Genomic DNA, 18544 nt, shown 5'->3' on the forward strand with positions numbered 1-18544 from the left:
GGAGGTATGATAAATAAAATATGTGTAGAGACGGAGACTGTGTGTGTGTGTGTGTGTGTGTGTGTGTGTAACAAAAAACAAACACAAAAGACTAGTTCTTGTGTTTGGAACAAGAGCATTTTGGATCACTGTTTCTCTGTTTCCCAAACTGTCTAGTAAAGTTATGTTGCCTTTATAACAATTTTCTTAAAAAGAAGCTAGAGGGCCTAAAATTTCCCCAGAGTAACACATAGTGAGTCATGGGAAATAAGATGTGCAAGGAGTAAAACCGCAGAGAGGGAAATTCAGGGAACACCTTTCGGAGTGACCACTGAAGGGACCTGGGTGGGTCTCGTTTTACAAGGCAGGGCGCTTTCCCACACACATCCAAGATCCAAGAATATTCTGCGTCTGGGCAGTTCTAAGGCACTTCCGCAGCAGTCCTCTCTGATGGCCCACCTTTCTCAACGCAAAGCACGGGCAGGACGTCGGCAACTATACGCCTGATGCAGTGCCTTCCCGACCACAGAAGAGAAGGCACAGGAGCGAGATGCCCACCGCTTCACGCAAGCCGCTCAGGAGACAATCTGCATGTATTCATTTATACTAACGAACGAATGAATGATGGCCAGCGGCAGGCATTTGTCTTCTGTTGGCATTCCCAGAACCTAACAACAGCTCCAATGCGAGGAGAATGCTATCAGGATGGAAGAATGGACCTGCTAGAGTCACCATCAGAAGAACATGGATCCTGTGAGGATTTTTTGGGTTCTGTGTGTATGTTGCATATATGGATGTGTGCATGTGCACGCACCACATGATTTATAAAGTGTGCACAGCTGTCCACTGCAATGACATACTTTTCCACCATAATGAAAGACAGAGAAAATGCCTCTGTTTCCATTAACTAAATCGCACACAGACTCGGGGACGCCTTCCCACTGCCTTCTGCCAGTGCACTGGCTCCCCTGCATGGCTTTCCCTAGGTCACGGGCGACTTCACTTCCACCCCTCAGAGCCCCATCTGCGTGCTTTCTCCAGCACAAATGTGACCTCTTCTCCCCCAGCGCTGTCGCTGGGTCCAGCTGTAGGCATGGCAGGATCGTCAGAGGCCGGTTCCAGAAACGCTTTTCCCCTAACTAGCTAGCTGAGAGGTTCTTTTAGGGACTCGGGGACACTCCCATTGCGATAGCGGATAGTGGCTCCCACTTCGCACCCACTCCTCCGGCTCTCCTCTGCCAAGAAGTCTCCTTTTCAGTTACAAGCACTGTTTACCTTGGCTTTCAACCTGAGGGGCACTCCCTCCTTCAAGTGTGTTTCCCAGTCCTCTGTCTCCATTCATTTATTTTATTAAAGACTCAGGGTAACTGTGCTAGAGTCCAGCAGCAAGAACAGCTCTGGGGCCTTCGACGGCTGCCTTAAGTTAACTGAGGAAGCACAGGCTCTGGGATACACTCATCTCTGACTTGGGCAGTATCTCCCCTCAAGTTAAATTCTCCTCCCGCTGATCAAAGTCTTAGAGAGGGCAACACTCCAAGGAGGAGAACATACTTGCTTCCCAGCTCTGGGTGCTGGATTCTAAGTGTTCCATGCTCATGAGGCCACATAAAAGTTTTAAGCAGTTACAGGACAATCAACAAGGGGCCCTCAAGAAATTACCTTGCTTAGAATCCTCCCTTGTCAGGGCGTTATAAAGAAGGAGACCGCTAGAGCCTTAACTTTACTGGGCCATCAGTTCCAGCTGGCCCACCTAGCCCCGCCTCCCCCAACACTTAGGTTAATGATGGTGGCAATGAATAAAAGGCTCTGGAGTAGGTTACTACAAAGCCACCAACCATGACAATCCCATTAGGGACAGCTATCATCACGTGTGAGATGAGCATCTTACCTGTGGAAAAGCTGAAACTTTTTCAGCAGAGATATCAAAACTAAACTTGCCCTAAGAAAATGGGACTCTCTGGGCACATTCACTAGTGATAAAGGGGTATAGGTGCCCAAGCTTATGATCAGGGTAGCTGTGTCTATGTGTCTATGACCTTGTCTATTTTTTTATCTTGGCCAAACCTCTCTCCTTTAGCAGCTGAAAATTTAGAGCCAAATGTATCATCCACAGGTTGTCGTTTGCTGTTGTATCCTTAAGTGGCTAATGTCTTACTGTCCTAATTTGTAAACCATCTTAAGACCGTTGGAAAGTAAACAAACAAACAAAGAGTTCATGACTGCCACTGAAGGAAGGAAAAACAACTCCGGTGCTGCTCAATAACAAGTTGGGACTCCAGCCGTGAGTCATCAAGAATTCCTCCGTCCCGGAAGTCATAGGGTTTGGAGTGAATCCAAATGGGATTTTGCTTTTTTAAATTCCTTATATTGCATTCCTGTGGACTTCCTGTTCAAACCATTGTGTGAGGCACTTTTATTATTCAGTCACCTGCTTCCACCCTTCTGTCCTGGGCTTCGGATTTCCTTCCCCAAAGACATTCCTGAGGACTTTGGGAGATCACCTCTGGAGCAGAAAATAAGTTGTGCCCTTCACAGGCATGGCACTAAAAATTCAATACATGCTAGTTAAGTTAAACTCCCTCCTGACCAGTCAACATACATGTGTAAGACCCTATCCTGGATTTTGTGAGGGTATGGGACACTGTTTTATTATCATCAATCAGCCCTTGGCCATGTGAAGCGCGCCTGTACAGGAATGCACGATTGTTTATCTGTTGTTTACAAGCGGCTGATCACCATAGCATCTCACCAGCACTCGATCCCTGGTGGCAGGAAGGTTATAAGCAGCCACCCACCCACGAGGAAAATTCTTAGGAGCTAATGAAGGGTTGGTGAATGACAGATGACACCTTTATGACAAACCGGCAAGAAGAAAAGTCCTCACAAATAAAAAAAATACCTTTACAGAGTTGCCAAAATAAATACAGCTGAAACTAACCTGTCATAGCAAAATTGGAAAAATAAATTCTAAGAAGGATCCGGGGTAGGGGCGGAGGAGGAGGACACCGGCCCGGTGAACCAGTTTTGAGCTTCCTTCTGCGATGATGTGACTTCGCACTGGGATTCTCTCCACAGGTAGGTGTGCTGTTTGTTTCCGTTTCCACGATGCGAACCCAACAGTTCAGATGGAGAAGTGTTTGTATAATATCTTGGATGACCTTGAGTCTAGATTTAGTCAACAAATGTGCATTGAATGCTTCCCGTGTGCCAAGCGCTAGAATAACACATAACCCTGGCACTGGGGTGATCACCGTGAGGCAGGGGTTCAGCAATGTGAACTCTAACACAGTGTGAGCAGTGCTCTAACCAGGGAGGGAGAAAGTGCTATTTGTGGGCACTGGGGGTGGAGGCAGGGGGTGGGATGGCATTATTTTTTCCTGGGCAGGGCAGGAAGGCTTCACAAAGGAACCAGCAGAGAATGGCAATGTTTGAAAGATGAGAACACATTTAGAAGGATGTTAAGGTAACTTTGGGAATCTGAAAACTGACGCCACCACAACCCATTTTCCAATTGCTGGCTTTGCCCCCCTCCCTCCCCCCTCCAACACACACACCTTTGGTTGCAACAGAAATTAGACAGTAAGTGTCACATGTTTCCTCCTCATCTCTGAATTCTCTCTCCATCTAAGACGGACTTGAAATAAAGTTGGAAAACGTGAACCTCAGGAGGATAGTCAGGGACTGAATTTAGGAGTCTAATTTCCCCTTACCCGTGGGCTTTTTGTAATAACATGCAAATTACTGAGGCTCTCGGGGAAGTTAAATGCTTCTTATACTGAGATTATTTTTTTTTAGGTAAAGTTGGGATCATTACGCATATGAAATATAGCCCCTTCTAAAGAAAAAGGTCACTGTTCCTCTTTACTGGCTGCCGGCCCCTGTTTTCTCTCTGTGCAGCTCCTCATAACTTCTACTTTTCCATTCTCTCAAGAAACAGTATCGCCCAAGCATTTCCGACTCAAGGGCATATGCTTACATATTCACACACAGTTTAAAAAATATAATACGTGGACTATGTTCAGTGCCAAACGTAGCTGTAATTATATATTTCTTTTGGACATGTTTTAGGTTATTAAAGCATGTAAATACTTTATCTCCCTCAAGTTTTCCGGGACTCTATTGGCAGAGAACCCTTTCCCTTTTTCTTTCCAGAGCATTGAACACACTTTCCTGAACACATAGTCCGTAACCTTCTTGCTGCGGCTCACCTTTTCCCAGCATCGTCTTTGAAAAGAATTTAACCTCCTTCCAACAACAACTTCTGGCTTCTTTTCCTTTGCTTATTTCCCTACAGAGGTATTCCATTTCTCACCCTAAGTTTCTGTTTTTCCTTTTTGCTATCACATCTAAAATTCCTAGGTAAGGCCAAAAACTATGTTTACTGATAACCTACTAGGGAAAAAAAAAGTCATCCCACATTGCCTCCAGGGTAATAAAACTTTTTGTCCCAATCCCCCCAGAAATGAAATCAGTCCATGATCTTACTGAACTCCACTTGCCTACATAGCGATCTCCCAATTAACGAGGGCAGTTTAAACGCCAGAGCACTTTAATTAGAATTGGGGTGTTTTTTTTCCCAAATGTATTAGGACAATGCACGATCTTTATTTATTGAGAAGTCATTTTCAGTTTGCTGATCTACAGAGCAGATAGTATACTTAATTTGCTCCTGGCATGCAAGTTGTTTTCGGCACAGCCCTCACACAATGCCAAGTATTCGTTATCTGTGCCGAGCCCTCAGCAGCAAGTGAACACAGGCACGCACACACTTGATGTCCAGAGGCACAAAGGTAGGTAACTACATCTTGAAAGAAGGAATTATCACAGCTTCCTGCCTCTCTCTGAGTCCTATCTGTAACTGTACCAGGGGCCCGGCTGCCGATGCTACAGATATATTTTACCATCCTGCGCACATGTCTGCAGGCCAGCAAGTCCGCCGCTCCTTGTAAGGATCCTTGTTTCATGACGCCTTATCACTGTCTGATCCCAAGTATCGTATCCCACTGTGTCAAATGAATGTCACGTCCCCTCCAAACATCGCTGCAGAACTCTCTCCTGCCAGCTGTTCGTGCAGACACACACCATTACGGCAAGGGGTCCTCAAGGATCTGAAGCTTGGCAGCAACTCTTAATACCTGGGTTACAGATAGATGGAGAGCCACGTGCAGCCGTGCTTGGGGGATCCGGGAGGCCCGTCAAAGGACTGCTGGAAAGCAAGCCTTTCCAGGGGCTTCCAGGGTACCTGGGATCCCGCCCGCCCTGGGTTGTGGCAGGATTCACCAGGGAAGGAGGGTCAAAGCGCAGCCAGAGATGCAGGCCTGGGCGGAACCACAGGGACCTTCTAGCACTGTCTCCGAGGGCAGCAAACTGCACCCTCTGGCTGCTTCCAAGAGACAAGTGTTGGCTCAGTTACTCAGACTCTCATCACCGCCCCCACCTTTAAAAGTTCTGAAGCTCACATGCAACCAACCAAGCAGGAAGGGAACCAAATAAAGACCTATTGATATACCAAAGGCGAGTCAAGCAAACCCATTTAGGCAAAAGCTCCGGTTAGTAAAAGAACACCCACCCCATCCACGGTTATTTCAATCGCCACCGCTATTAGCTATCCCGAAATCTACCCTGGAAAAGAGAGGATAAGATCCGGAACAGGATTTAACTTCCGATATTATCTTTAGAAAAGAAAAGAAGGAAAGAGCACGCCACAGAACTAGAAGTGTTTTCTGTTAAACCACATACAACGTCTGCCCTGTTATTAGTAAACTTACAGCAGTTGTCCAGATTGAAGCAAAAAAAAAAAAAAGAACAATTTAAAAAATCTTTGGAGGAGTCAAAAGCAAAATATTACAGAAGCCTAAGAAATTAAAGAAATTCACATGGCTAGGGATTGGCAGCTTAGGTAATTGAACTGAAAGTGAGAATCATGGAAGAGATCTACATAATAATTAGCTGCTGAGTTTTCTCATGTCACACACTCCCAAATGGAGCATTTAGCATTCAGCAGACTTGTTAGCGAATAAATGCCCAACTGGAATTAACTAGCACCTCATTCTGCAAGGCCGCTCTTGGCAAAAATGTAATATCCACAAGGCAAAGCAATGTGATTGCTGGTGAGGCTGTGCTGAGCCTCGCAATCTTTAGAGTAACACAAATGACATCACATCTCAGGGCCACAGGTCCACACCGCCTCACTGCGCTCAAGGCCCTGCCGCTGGGTAACAGGCGAAGGAAGAATAAACTTTCTAGTTCCCAACAGACCACTTTCCAAGCTTCGCTGTTGGCCTGAACTTGAAAGAGAGTGGAGATTTGCGCTCCTACGGGCACACCAGAGCTTCCTGGTCCCAGGGCTCCGTGACACAGGGAGGGTGTGACGCAGGGAGGGACAAGGAGCTGGCCAGAGGGCAGCAGGTCCCTCTGTGGAGACTGTAATCATTTCGTCCTCCAACATGAGGCGCCCAGGTGCTCCCCTCGGCCGGCCAGGGCCTCTCCTTCCACGCACTATTCCTGTTATGTTTCTTTAAATTCAGTCAGCTCCTTCCGGAGACTCCCTGGCAAGTGAAAACAGCAGCAAAGGTAAAAGAATGCTGAGAATTTGGCTGCTGCCTGCAGTATTAGGAGAGACAGCAATTACTCAACTCGCCTAGTGTCAGAGGCAGAAATGAGCATGTGAATTTCGGCAAGTTTTGGCCTGTCTTTGCTTAAGCTTTCTCCCTTTGCATATCTGTCACCCACCTACCTCACAGTCCTAATAATTAATGAAGTAAATGAGAAAAATGGAGCAAGAGTGAAAGCAGCAGGCCGGCACAGAGAGGCAGGCATACGTTCTACCTTGAGTCCAGATTAGGCCAGTTAATAAAGCTTAAAGATTGCCAGCGCTTAAAAGGTGCCACTAACTTCCTGATAGATAACGATGTTTTGCTGTCTCCGCCCCACCTATGAAACCTAGCCTTGGGAGAACTCCTGATGGGTTCCTCCAAGCCCTTCTGTTTATAGCATTAGGCAAAGAATCATGTAGACACCACCCCCGTCTCCTGCCTTAGCTCTGCAAACACAAGGTAATATTTGACTCCTGCCCAGCACTCCTTTGTAATAAAAACATAGGTCTTACGGCCGGAAGGGCCTTAAGATACCTGGTTCAGTCCCCCTGCCTCCAGGAGATAACCATTTAATGCCCTTTTGACAAATTAAAGCAAAGTCAAGTCAAGGGAAGTCCAGGAGGTTTTATTTCAGTTACTGAGCTACTAAGAAATGAAGGGGGATCTGGGGGCCATGGCTATCAAGCCAACCTCATGCACAAGAATTTTGTGGTAAGTACCGTGGGAGCAGCCCTAAATCCTCCCTGCAACAAGCCAGGATATGCACAACCCCACTTAGTCTTTCGATTAAAATACAGAATTTATCTGACCCTTCGCTTTGTCTTAGATAGTGGTGACAAATGTCCCTAGAACTTGTCCAAAATATGAGAACGCAATGGCTCTGAAATAGAAACAGCACACCCAATCTTCCTCTAACCGTTTCATAATCTTTCCACGCTGGCTTTTCAGAGATAAAACTGTCTGCCATCCATCCCTGTTCCTCACTTCAGAATGTAAACGCCCATATCTTTTTCTAAAAACGCAACGCTCCAAACTATGGAAAGTGCAAAACAGCAGGAAGGTTTTCAAGATCTGCCTTTGACAAGACGATGGGATGTTCCTCCTCTGCAGGTGACAAGCACACCCTCCGAGGGGACGGACAGAGCCCACACCCGCCGCGTGGCTGATCCCTCCCACCTTCCAGGGCTGAAGTGGTCCTACTACATACACGTCTATCTCAATACGGCAAGTCTAGTTCCCGTCACACTTCCTCAAGGTAGCTTTGCCTCATTTGGGAAGGTCTTGGGGTGTCTTTAAAAAAAAAAGAGGCATCACAGCCCTGCCCTGTGGAGATAGATGACTTTTGTTATATCACAGCTGTGACCCGTTTTGCTTTGTGGCCTTTGGATGAGAAGCTAAATAAGTTACCTCTGGTAGACCAGGACTTTGCAGGCTCAGGTTTCATTCTGCCCTGCCAGAAATTCCTTTCTGTCTTGAGTCTGAGATGTTTGTTTATGGTTTTTGTTTTGAAATGCTAACTAAAACAGGCACAGTCCCTACAGTATCTTTTTTTTTTTTTAACCTGCTGTAGCCACAGTGTGTTAAATACATAGCTAAAATTCCCAGAGGAGACTCCTCAAACTAAATTCTCAGAAACTTAAAATATAAAATGGCAACACCTTTAAATAGAATTAACACCTAGTGTTCATAAGACAAATGTTCCCAGCACATTTCCAATTAGGGTTTATTTTTCAATTTGACAAATATATACTTAAATGAAACCCTGAAATTTGAAAGTTTATCTCATTTTGCTCATAGGTTTCATGTTACTAAATACTAAAAAAATAAATAAATAAAACACATGATCTCACTTATTTGTGGAATATAATGAACAGCATAAACTGATGAACAAAAATAGATCCAAAGACACAGAAGCATGGAGCAGACCCTCAAACCTCATAGGGGGGTTGGGGGGGGGGGATCAAACAAAGGACTTGTATGCATGCATATAAGCACAACCAATGCAAACAGACAGTAGGGGGGTGAGGGCCTGTGCTGGGGGGTGGGGCAGAAGTGGGCGGGGGGAGGTCAATGGGGGAAAAAGGAGACATGTAATACTTTCAACAATAAAGAATTTAAATTAGAAAAAATAGCCCTGACCGGTTTGGATAAGTGGATAGAGCGTCGGCCTGTGGACTGAAGGGTTCCAGGTTTGATTCCAGTCAAGGGCATGTACCTTGGTTGCGGGCACACCCCCTGTAGGGAATGTGCAGGAGGAAGCTGATCGATGTTTCTCTCTCATCCCTCTCCCTCTCCCTTCCTCTCTGTATAAAAATCAATAAAATAAATAAAACACTAAAAAATCAATTTATACTGTGTGATAAGGTTTGGTTGTCAAGAAGAAAATAAAAAGTTATCAACTACTGACCCCTAGGATTATATCTTCATCAAGTTCTTCCTCTTGGTTCCATAATGGCCAAAGTAAGGATTTGCCTTGTGAGTTCTCCGACCCCATTTACTCCGAAGCCAGGCATGAAGGAAGAGTTACCGTTCTGTCTTCCTAAAGTGGGACCGACCACAACTACATTAGGAACAGAGGTGCCGAGATATTTCCATTCTAGGGCTTCTTTTCTGGCCTTCCATTGTTGCACAAAGACTGCCCAGGAAAACCGCACTAAAAATCCACAGGGAGGCTGCAGTATCAGCCCACAGGAAAGACGGATGGGACGCATGGGATCACAAAGAGCAAGACACCCTCCACTAAATTCTTCCCGTGGTCGGCGTCAGAGTTAGGGCCCCTCTTAGTCCTCCTGGGAGGCCAGCACTTCCATATCCCAGAGCTTGGCAGTATGTCTTGGACTATAATGAACCGCCTCAGCTAACTACCATCAGACCATGGCCTCTGTGAAAGCGGGCCCCTATCTTCTTTATTGTGGTAGAAAAGGAATTATCCTGATGGCAGCTCTTACTTAGATGCCCCACTCTGTGCCCAGGGACCAGCTAGCTTTTCGCTAATTAAAGGTGAGGTGCAGGGCCCGTGGCATTGACACCACCTGGGAGTTTATGAGCAACGCAGAATCCCAGGCCTGGCCCAGACCTTCTGAATCAGAACCCGCCTGTTTAATAAGACCCCGGGTGATTTGTATGCACGTTAACATTTCAGAAGCACAGTTTTTTCTCATTTCAGCCTCACCGCAAACATAGGTGGTACCTATTACTATTAACAGCTAAGGAAACTCGGGCTTAGAAGTGGTAGCACCACTATATAGCACAAAAACCAAACCCCATAGTAGCTGCTCAGTAAATACTTGAGTGGAAGGATGGCAAGGAAACAAGGAGGGCTAAAAAGAAAACAGGAATGGACTGGTTAAATGTCTGGCCTCTGCTTTTGCCTAGCTTGTACCCATTGTGGCAACAGGAGGAGTGGGGCAGTGGTATCCATCAGTGTCACCCCCCGAGAGCTAGGAGCAAAATCCTCCAGAATATAATGTGAAGGAAAACACATTACTGATTATAGTAGAGTTCAGGTGCCCTCCCCTTTCCCAAATAAAATACCAGCGCACAGATAAATCGTTATAGTTATACATTTACAATTCCTACAACTTAATGAAGAAAACGGCAGATCCCTCCTTCTTTATTTTGACCCAAAATATACGAACTTGGCAGAAACTATTTAGACAAAGCGTAACAAATGGGCAACAGGAGGGAAAGCCGCAAATAACTTCAGAGGCCTTTAAACAAGCTGTTTAACTCAATGCACTTATAGTGTTGGGGGAAGGGGGAGGGGGAATGTGAGCTCAATAATAATTCACTGCCTTCCTAAGAACTCAAACGCCTTTACTGATGAGCAATTACTCAGGTAGATGAGGGTGAAGCCGAACAAGAAAATGAGTCCATACCACGTTGTTTTACTTACATGAATAGCAGCTTCATCATTATTGTTTACTCCATGGCGTTCATTCTTCTAAAGTGCTTCATAGGGAGGGATTTATTCACTATTATTAATCCACTACACAGATGAGAAAACTGAGATGCACAGAAAAAATGGAGTGCAGATTTGACCCCAGAAACCAAATTTCTAATACAAGCATTTCACATTGGCAGTTAACCAGGGTTGGGGGAAGGGAGATAAGGAAGTGAAAACTGTTCATTTTGTAACAGGTGAAAAAGGGACCTATTTTAAATTTTACTTTTTTCATGTGGGCCCAACATGAACACTTACTAGTGTTTACCTTGAGAGCTGTCTTAAATGTAAGTATATTCAACCCCACCCTGTGTCCATAAACCTGTCTAAGCACAGAGGTTTTCCATGATTTGACCAGGCTAACTGGCCAGGACAAGCAGCAGCGAGTGGGTGAAGCTGGCAGACGATGATAAAGGGACACCTCTCAGTTCGCTGCCCACGCTCATCTGCCTAGTGGAACAAGCCAGAACAAAGAGAACATCACTCTCCAAAGGCAACTTGCCATTGTGAGCCACGGCTACTAAAGTGTTAAGAATGCAGCCTCATTCTTAGATGTTGGGAAACACTATTTTGTACTGCACAGGCTCTAAGAATGGGGAGGGTCCCCTCCCCCACCCCAAAGAACTCCTACTCCTACTTTTAAATTTAGTTCGAATTTGAATGCTCCTTTTTCGCTTTGCTACCAGGGCTTGAAAAGATCCTCCCAGATCCTGTGATTCCTAGAACAAATTTCGGCCACATCTTTCACTCACCAACTAATCACATACAGACTCCCAGAATCACTTCTACTTGGCTCGAACTTATATGATTATGTAGACTTTTTAAAGGTCTTGCTGCCTAATTCTTCATCTTGATTAAGAGTGTCAAGAGTAGGGAACTCATCTGAGAGGTCCCCGGGCTCTCCGGTTGCTCCCCAGCCCCGGCAGAGGGCCTAGTAGAATAGATGATCAATGAATGAGTGACTGCTTTCCATGCAAAGACAAGACAGATGTTTGAAAATTGAATTTTGGAGAATTCAGTCTCTGAGAAGGAAGGCTTTTAGTTATGCATGCATGCCTGACTCGTCCACTGTTTCTTCTTCAAATAATTAATGGAGCTTTATTAGGGCGCCTCCAAAATCCTGATGCTGCATGCGCTGTATGGAACACAGCGTCACAGGAACCTGCTTCACCCAACATATTTACCTTCCACTCACTTTCCCACATCCTAGCTGATGGTATGTACACGCCACGGCAGCACTGCCATCTCTCATGTCAGTGCCATAGCCTGAAAGACGTTAAACACACCCACATTTTTCAGGAATTTCACAATTAACGTCTGGAATGTGTTTTGGATTACTCTTCAAAGGATGACATAGCTGCCCTAAGATGAATTCAATATTTTTCCCTTCTCCCATTTGTCATTCTTTAGTCCTCCCACTCCATTACCTTCTCAGGGTCATCTGTTTTATCTATTTCCCCCAACTTCATAATGCCTGTCCCCTTGTGTTCCCGCCTCCCCCCCGCAAGCTATTCCCTTGTTCATGCAGATCACTGCATGTTAATCAATCCCCCCAAAACACAGAAACCCGCACCACATCACGAAACACCGCCTACCCCTGGATATAATGCCCGCCATTACGCACTGTTCAGAACAGTTTTCTTCATAAATTAACCTGCTTGCAACTGCACTGCCAACATATTGCTTGTAGACTGTCCTGGTCACTGTTAAATATGTGTGAATGGCTGTACATGTCTCCAGACTTGCTAGTGTTGCCTTTCTGGTCCTCTGCAATTCCTCTGCCCAGTGTTTTTATGTGACCAGACTCCTCAGTAACCGTGAGGAGGACTTTGCAAGCTTGACAGTCCAAGTGAAGGTCAGAAAGTCCTGTCATTTGTATATGTGCAGTGAATAGTCTCTCCGTGTTCTGTCAATATTTATTTTTGGGAGGAGCTAATTATTTCCTTGTTTACTTACATTTCTCTTCCCATACCCTATGAATGTATTTTTACAGGCCCTCTGCTTGCTTCTCGCAGGCATGGCAAAGCTCATGCTAACTGAAGACTTGGAGGGAGAAAATGAAACACATTATGGCAACAGTATCAGAAAACCTGTCTGTTCTGTGCTGTAAGCACCCGGAACATAGCCTTGATTCTTGTACTCACTGCCCTATGGAAAGTGGGTAGAAGGAATGTTTAAAGTACCTGGCGCAAGGAAAGGAGGCAGTTTTTAGACAGGAGTGGTGAAAATACTGAAGTTCCATAAAGAGGACATAACCACTAGAAAGAAAGTTGGTGCTCAACTGCGATACCCATCACCTGGATCTAACACAGCCACGTTCTCAGGGCAAAGCCACTCAGCAAGCTGGCACCTCACTCTGTCCACACACCGTCAAACGCAAGCCACCATCTGCCCTTTGTTACTTAGAGAAGATTCTCTTTGGCACCTCTCCCCACCCCTTACACCAAAGCATAGGTACTCTTCCACATTAGGAGGAAAAAAAACTGTCCTCACCCCCTTATCTCAACATGTAATCCTCACCGTCCAATCAGAACGTTCTTCCTAGAAAATCCCCCTTCAGTCCCTTTTCAACACTCTCTTGGATCTCCCCAACAGCTCTCCCGTCCAGTCTTCTTGCTCCAGAGTTCAGAATCCAAACCTGTTCCTCTGGCTTCCAGGCCATTTACCTGGAGGCAGGCAGCCGGGCCAAGAACCAGGCCACTCAGGATGTTGCCAAGGGCACAGGAAGACTCACCAAATGCCTGGAAACAGGGAAGAGTCGGGTCTTCCCAAAGGCCAGCACTCACTTTGTTTATTTATTATATATTTTTATCGATTTCAGAGAGGAAGGGAGAGAAGGAAATACCAATGATGAGAGAGAATCATTGATTGGCTGCCTCCTGCACGCTCCCCCCCCCCCCACACACACACACACACCTTACTGGGGTCGGGCCACAACCTGAGCATGTGCCCTTGACTGGAACCAAACCCAGGGCCCTCCAGTCTGCAGGCCAATGCCAAACCACTGAGCCAAACCAGCTGGGGCAGCACTCACTTCTTAGACTGAGAGAAAGCAGAAAAAACCACAGGTGTCTGGTTCTAGGCTCAATTTTTAAAATGCAATTATCCTAAAACTTTTCTTATTAATAACTTAATGAGGATATACTCAATAGCAATCTAAATTATGCCCCCAAAAGTTCCGGTGTCGGTATCATGTGAGCCACCGGACCCAACTGTTCACATTATTTAACCTTTCAGAAAATATTTTTTCCTCAGTCTTCTTTTTGTGGAGAGGACAGTTCACTTATCCAATGCACACTTACTGAGAGCCTACGATGGACCAGTGTGCCTTAAAAACCTAAGGCATTGTGCGGTAAGTTGGAAGGGGTCCATTTCTGCACTGATTTATCTAACTCGCTCTGTGAACTGCAGTTAACAATATAATCCCTCACACACAAAACCAGTATGCGAAGTAACACAAAAATTACTGCAAGTTGGCAAATAGAGCAATGTAATTTATATTTAAGTTATGTCACCAAAGCAGGTAGATTAGTCATGATAATATTTCTATACCAAGCAATATGTTTTCTCAGTGGAGCCAATTAAATAAGAAGTTTTTCAAGAGTTTTCATTAACAGATACAACCAGTAGGGGTCATTTTAGTGCAAAAATTGCAGCAAAAGAGACTTCAACATGAATAAAATATATCGATTCCTATTCATGTTAGTTATGATAATCGTGTTTCAGCGCATGACTCTCTGAATAAAAATGGAAACTGAGGGAAACACTGGCCATTGAGAAATTTCTTGCAAAGTAACAGAAAAACAAGAGAAAGTCAGCACCTTCTACATAATTACTGATGTGTAAAGACTCTAATTCTAAAAAAGAAAAAAGGTTACTCACTTAAGCTATGTTTTCCATAAATCTTGTAGTAAAGTGAAATACTGGAAATTGTAGATACACTTTTGAAAATGACTGTTTAAATCCAACCATATATCGTGCCAGGTAACACTGTCCTTCTAACTTTGGTTTCATGGGTTCAGAATGTAACTTAATTGCTGCTTTTAGAATTCTAAAAAAATTAAAATAAAGTGCCCTTGGGCACACAATTTCGGTAGCTGAAAACAGGCCTGCTAAAAGAAAAGTGATGCCAGGGGACATGAATTCAAATATAATCATGGCAGCAACGATTTTAAAGGCTAATACCAAGTGCTTGGGGTGTTACCAGAAGAAAGGAAGCTATGAGGGATCGCATCATTTCAGAGGAATGAAAGGCTCACCAGCCAACTGCCAAAATAACTATATACTCTGACACGGTGCTATTGTTGCCAAAACACTTGATTACTGTTCCCTAGGCTCCACATTTCCTCCACCAGAAATATATCACGAAGAAACAAAACAAGGGTGAGAATCTTCAGAGCCTCCCAAAGTCCTTCTCAGAGCACAGCAGTTTCCACTGCATTTAACCCCGGTTCACGTTGCCTGTTCTTTTCAGATTGATGGGGGGCTGGCTTAAGTACATTGTACACTCCAAGTGGCAGGGTTCAAAGATGCATTTTAGCCCAAGTCATCGAGGGTTACCCAAGTCAAACACATAAAACTGTAACAGAAGTTGCTCTCCTGGCGGTTTTTCCTGATGAGAGACCTAAACACAAAATGGGACTTAACACCAGGTGAGAGGCGTTTGCAATTCAGGCAAATGAACTCTTCTAACCCAGGGTCTTAAGAGGGCAGGACCCGGCCCTTCTGAAAAGTGTTCCCTCCACTCACTGCCCACTAGCCTCCAAACCAGAGAGACCTCCCGGATTTTCCTGTCCAAAATCTAAAAACAGCAGGTATAAGCACATATGCACCTCTGTGTATTTAAGGGAAACCGCAGAATTGAAGCCTTTTAATACACCCATCAAATCCCTAAGGTTGCTACCCTCTTTCTAGTACCCAACACAACCCACACATATATTGTGCGTTGCTTCCAAAAAAAAAAACACAAAACCCTTCTTCTTTCCCTGTTTTCCTAGGTGCTGGCCGTGAGCAGTAAGGAAGGGACCGGGCAGAGGGCCCCTGTCCCTCCCCCTCGCCTCGCAGCTCCTCTGCTCAGACACTAGGATGCCCCAGAACAGCATCATCACCCCAACGTCAGCCCGAGCAGTGCTCCCACTTCCCACTGGTGCTCGCGAGCCCTGCCCATCAGCCACATAAAAAGAACTCACTGCCTCTGTCTAGACCCCAACCCAGCCCAGGCACCCCGAGGCCGAGGCAGGCGGGCCGGGTTTAAGGCCAACACCCTCCCTACAGCGGTCCTCCCGGGGAAGGGGAGGAGGCTCCACGCATCTCCTCTCTTTCTCCCTCCATCAGCCTCAACACGCCGTGCGCAACGCTCTGTGGAGAACAATCCTCGCTGTCAAACAAAAAGAAGGCAACCGGCAACGCGCTAAGAAACACGCAGATACCTGATCTCCAACAGCCGCCACTAAGAGGAACAACTTTTCACTCCCAGATGCGAGCCCCCCCTTCCCCCTCTCCATTCAGCAGAGAGAGCCTTCGGCCGTTTTCAATAGGCAAATAAATGAGTAACCACCGTATGTAACTTCCCCGGGCTGCCAGGCGCCCGGGCTGAAACTGATTTATATGCGGAGGAGGAGGAAGGGGGTGAAGGAAGAGCGCAGGGGAAAAATAACCAGGGAGTGAGATGGAGACCCGTCTCCTCTGCCCACAGGATCTCGCGGCCGGCGTGCGGCACTCGGTCCCACACTGCGCTCCCGTGGGGAGGGCGACGGGGGCCGGCCTCCCCGAGGGGCTCGCGACACCCCCGCAGTGCCCCTGCCCGCGGCACCCCCACCTCGGGGCGCAGGGCCGGACCTCCGCGCGCAGCCCAAGCCCGAATGGCCACCCGCGTGCGACCCCTCCCACCCGCTCCCCGGCCTCCACCCCCGGAATCCAACCTCGCCGCGGCAGGCCGAGCGCGGGGGGAGGCAGCGAGCGGGAACCGAGGGGCGCGGGGGTCCCTCCCGGGGCCAGGGGGGCCGCCCCTTCTCCCGCGGAGTCCTCTCTCCGCAAAGTCTCGGCCAAACTTTGTTCTGCGCCGAGGGACGGCGCGGGCCAGGTGGGAGAGGGCCGTGGCGCAGGGCCCTACCTTCACAAACGCCCACTTCGTACTCGGTGATGGAGTCGCCATTGAGCGGGGGGCGGATGACACAGCGCAGCCCCCGGTCGCAGGCGCCGTGGAGCCCGTAGGCGCCGCCGCAGCTCTCGTTCCTCTGGCGGGCGCACATGTAGCAGCAGCCGCAGACGCCCTGCACGATGCTCCCCGGGCAGTTCCTGGGCTCCTCGCACTTGGACTCGTCGCAGGGCAGGCAGACCAGCGCGCGGGTGCCGGAGCGCGCCAGCAGCAGCAGCAGCGGCCCCAGCAGCCAGACCAGGAGGTGCCCGCAGCCGGCCAGCCCCCTGCCCCCCGCCACCAAGTACATCCTCCTGCGCCGCCGCCGCCTCCTCCTCGCAGCCGGGCCGGGAGCGGGGCGGGCGCCCTCCCCTGCGTGGGGCACACGCGCCGCCGCCGCAGCACCCGCCGCCCGCGGTCCTCGCCGCCCCTCTGGGGGTCTCCGGGGCGCGCCTCCTCTGGCGGGGCGAGGCCCCCGCCTCCCGTGCGGGCCGCGCCGACCCCGAGCCCGCTAGCCTTGGCGCCAGCGGTGGCTTCCCCTCCTCCTCCTCCTCCCGGGAGGGAGGGGAAAAAAAGAAAAAAAGTTTCCTCTCGGCAGCTCCGGTTCAACCCAAACTTCTGGCGGCGGCGGCGCTCAGCTCCAGCCCGGGCTGGCGGCGCCTCCTCCTTCTCCTCCTCCGCGTCGGCCGGCCCCGCGGCGCTAGCGGCAGCGGCGGCGGCGGCGGCGGCGCAGCCCCCGGGCGGGTCCCCGCCTCCCGAGCCGCCGAGCGGGCGCGGAGCAGCAGCGGAAGGTTGGCGGTGCTCGCGGCGCGCGCCCCGCTCCACTCACTCCGGCGCGGCTCCTCCGGGCGCTTGTTTATGGCTGGAGCCTCCGCCGCTCGGGCTGCGCCCTCCCCCATCCTACCTCATCCCAGGCCTCGCCCCCCCCCCCCCCGCGCCGCGCGCCGCTCATTGGCTGCCCCCGCCACCCTCCCGGCCGGCCGGCCCCCTCCCCCTCCCCCTGCCTCCCGCCCGGGCGGCCGGGCCCTTCCTCCCTCGCACGCCTCCTTCTCCTCCCCCTCCTTCCCCTCCTCCCCCTCCTCCCTCTCCTCCTCCTCCTCCTCCTCCTCCTCCAGGCCCCGGAGCACCGAGCCGGCCTTGAGGCCGAGCCTTTGCGCGCCTGTTTCCGCGGGCGCCGCGGCTCGGGGTTTGGGGCGCTCCGGGTGAGCAGCGAGAGTCGCACGTCCCGAGCGCCCGCCGGCAGCGGGGCCTTCCTGGGAGCCCCGAGGGCGAGACCTCCGGGGCCGGTTTGGAGTTCGGAGAGCGACGGGGGTCCCCACAATCGCAGGGCCGAGGGGATGGTTGCAGCCTGGGCTGGGGCGCCGTCCGGATCGAACCCCGGGAGAGGGAAGTACATGCATGGAGCCTTCGTAAAGTGGATGCGAATCCATCTTTCACTGGAGCTGGGAATAGACTTTGTAAAAGATACTATGTAATGGAGTCTCGGGCAGCTCGGGGCGCCTCCAGCGAAGCTGCTGGGGAATTAACTAACTGCTTTAAAAATGGTCTGGGTAAATACTCCGCGGGGGAGGGGGGCTGTGGGGGCTGCGGTAGCTCGGGTTGAATCGTAACTGTCCACAGTCTGTCTGTTTGGTCTCTCTGCTCTGCGCCGAGGTGCTGTATTATGGGAGGGGGTGAATGGAAAGTAACAGAGCTGACTGTTCCTCCCCTGAGTAAGGCGGAATACTGGATTATCACACGTCTTGACATGACTAGACCCGTATATCTCGTGCATCGTTAATGTCATCTTAGAATGCCCTTTTCTTTCCCAAGCTCGTGGACAAAAATGGTAGGTTTCAATTTTTTCATTTGTTGTGAATATATTAATAAAGAAGACACGTATGGCCTTGG

At 48.7% G+C, this 18544-nt stretch overlaps 1 protein-coding gene across 6 annotated transcripts in view; it reads right to left on the reverse strand.

The window, feature by feature from the left end:
- CRIM1 (cysteine rich transmembrane BMP regulator 1) overlaps nucleotides 1–17521 on the reverse strand; it is a 174231-nt gene extending 156710 nt beyond the window's left edge. For 4 of the 6 annotated variants that reach the window (XM_059660103.1, XM_059660104.1, XM_059660100.1 and 1 more), the window contains exon 1: nucleotides 16631–17520. In XM_059660103.1, the coding sequence (XP_059516086.1) occupies nucleotides 16631–16964 (334 nt within the window). In that variant the 5' untranslated portion in view covers nucleotides 16965–17520. Of the gene's footprint in view, nucleotides 1–16630 lie in introns of all 6 variants that reach the window. The other 2 variants (XM_059660105.1, XM_059660099.1) reach the window with 2 other exon arrangements.
- Nucleotides 17522–18544: the final 1023 nt, after the last annotated feature.

The sequence above is a fragment of the Myotis daubentonii genome, chromosome 12, assembly GCF_963259705.1.
Source record: "Myotis daubentonii chromosome 12, mMyoDau2.1, whole genome shotgun sequence".
Lineage (NCBI taxonomy): Eukaryota > Metazoa > Chordata > Mammalia > Chiroptera > Vespertilionidae > Myotis > Myotis daubentonii.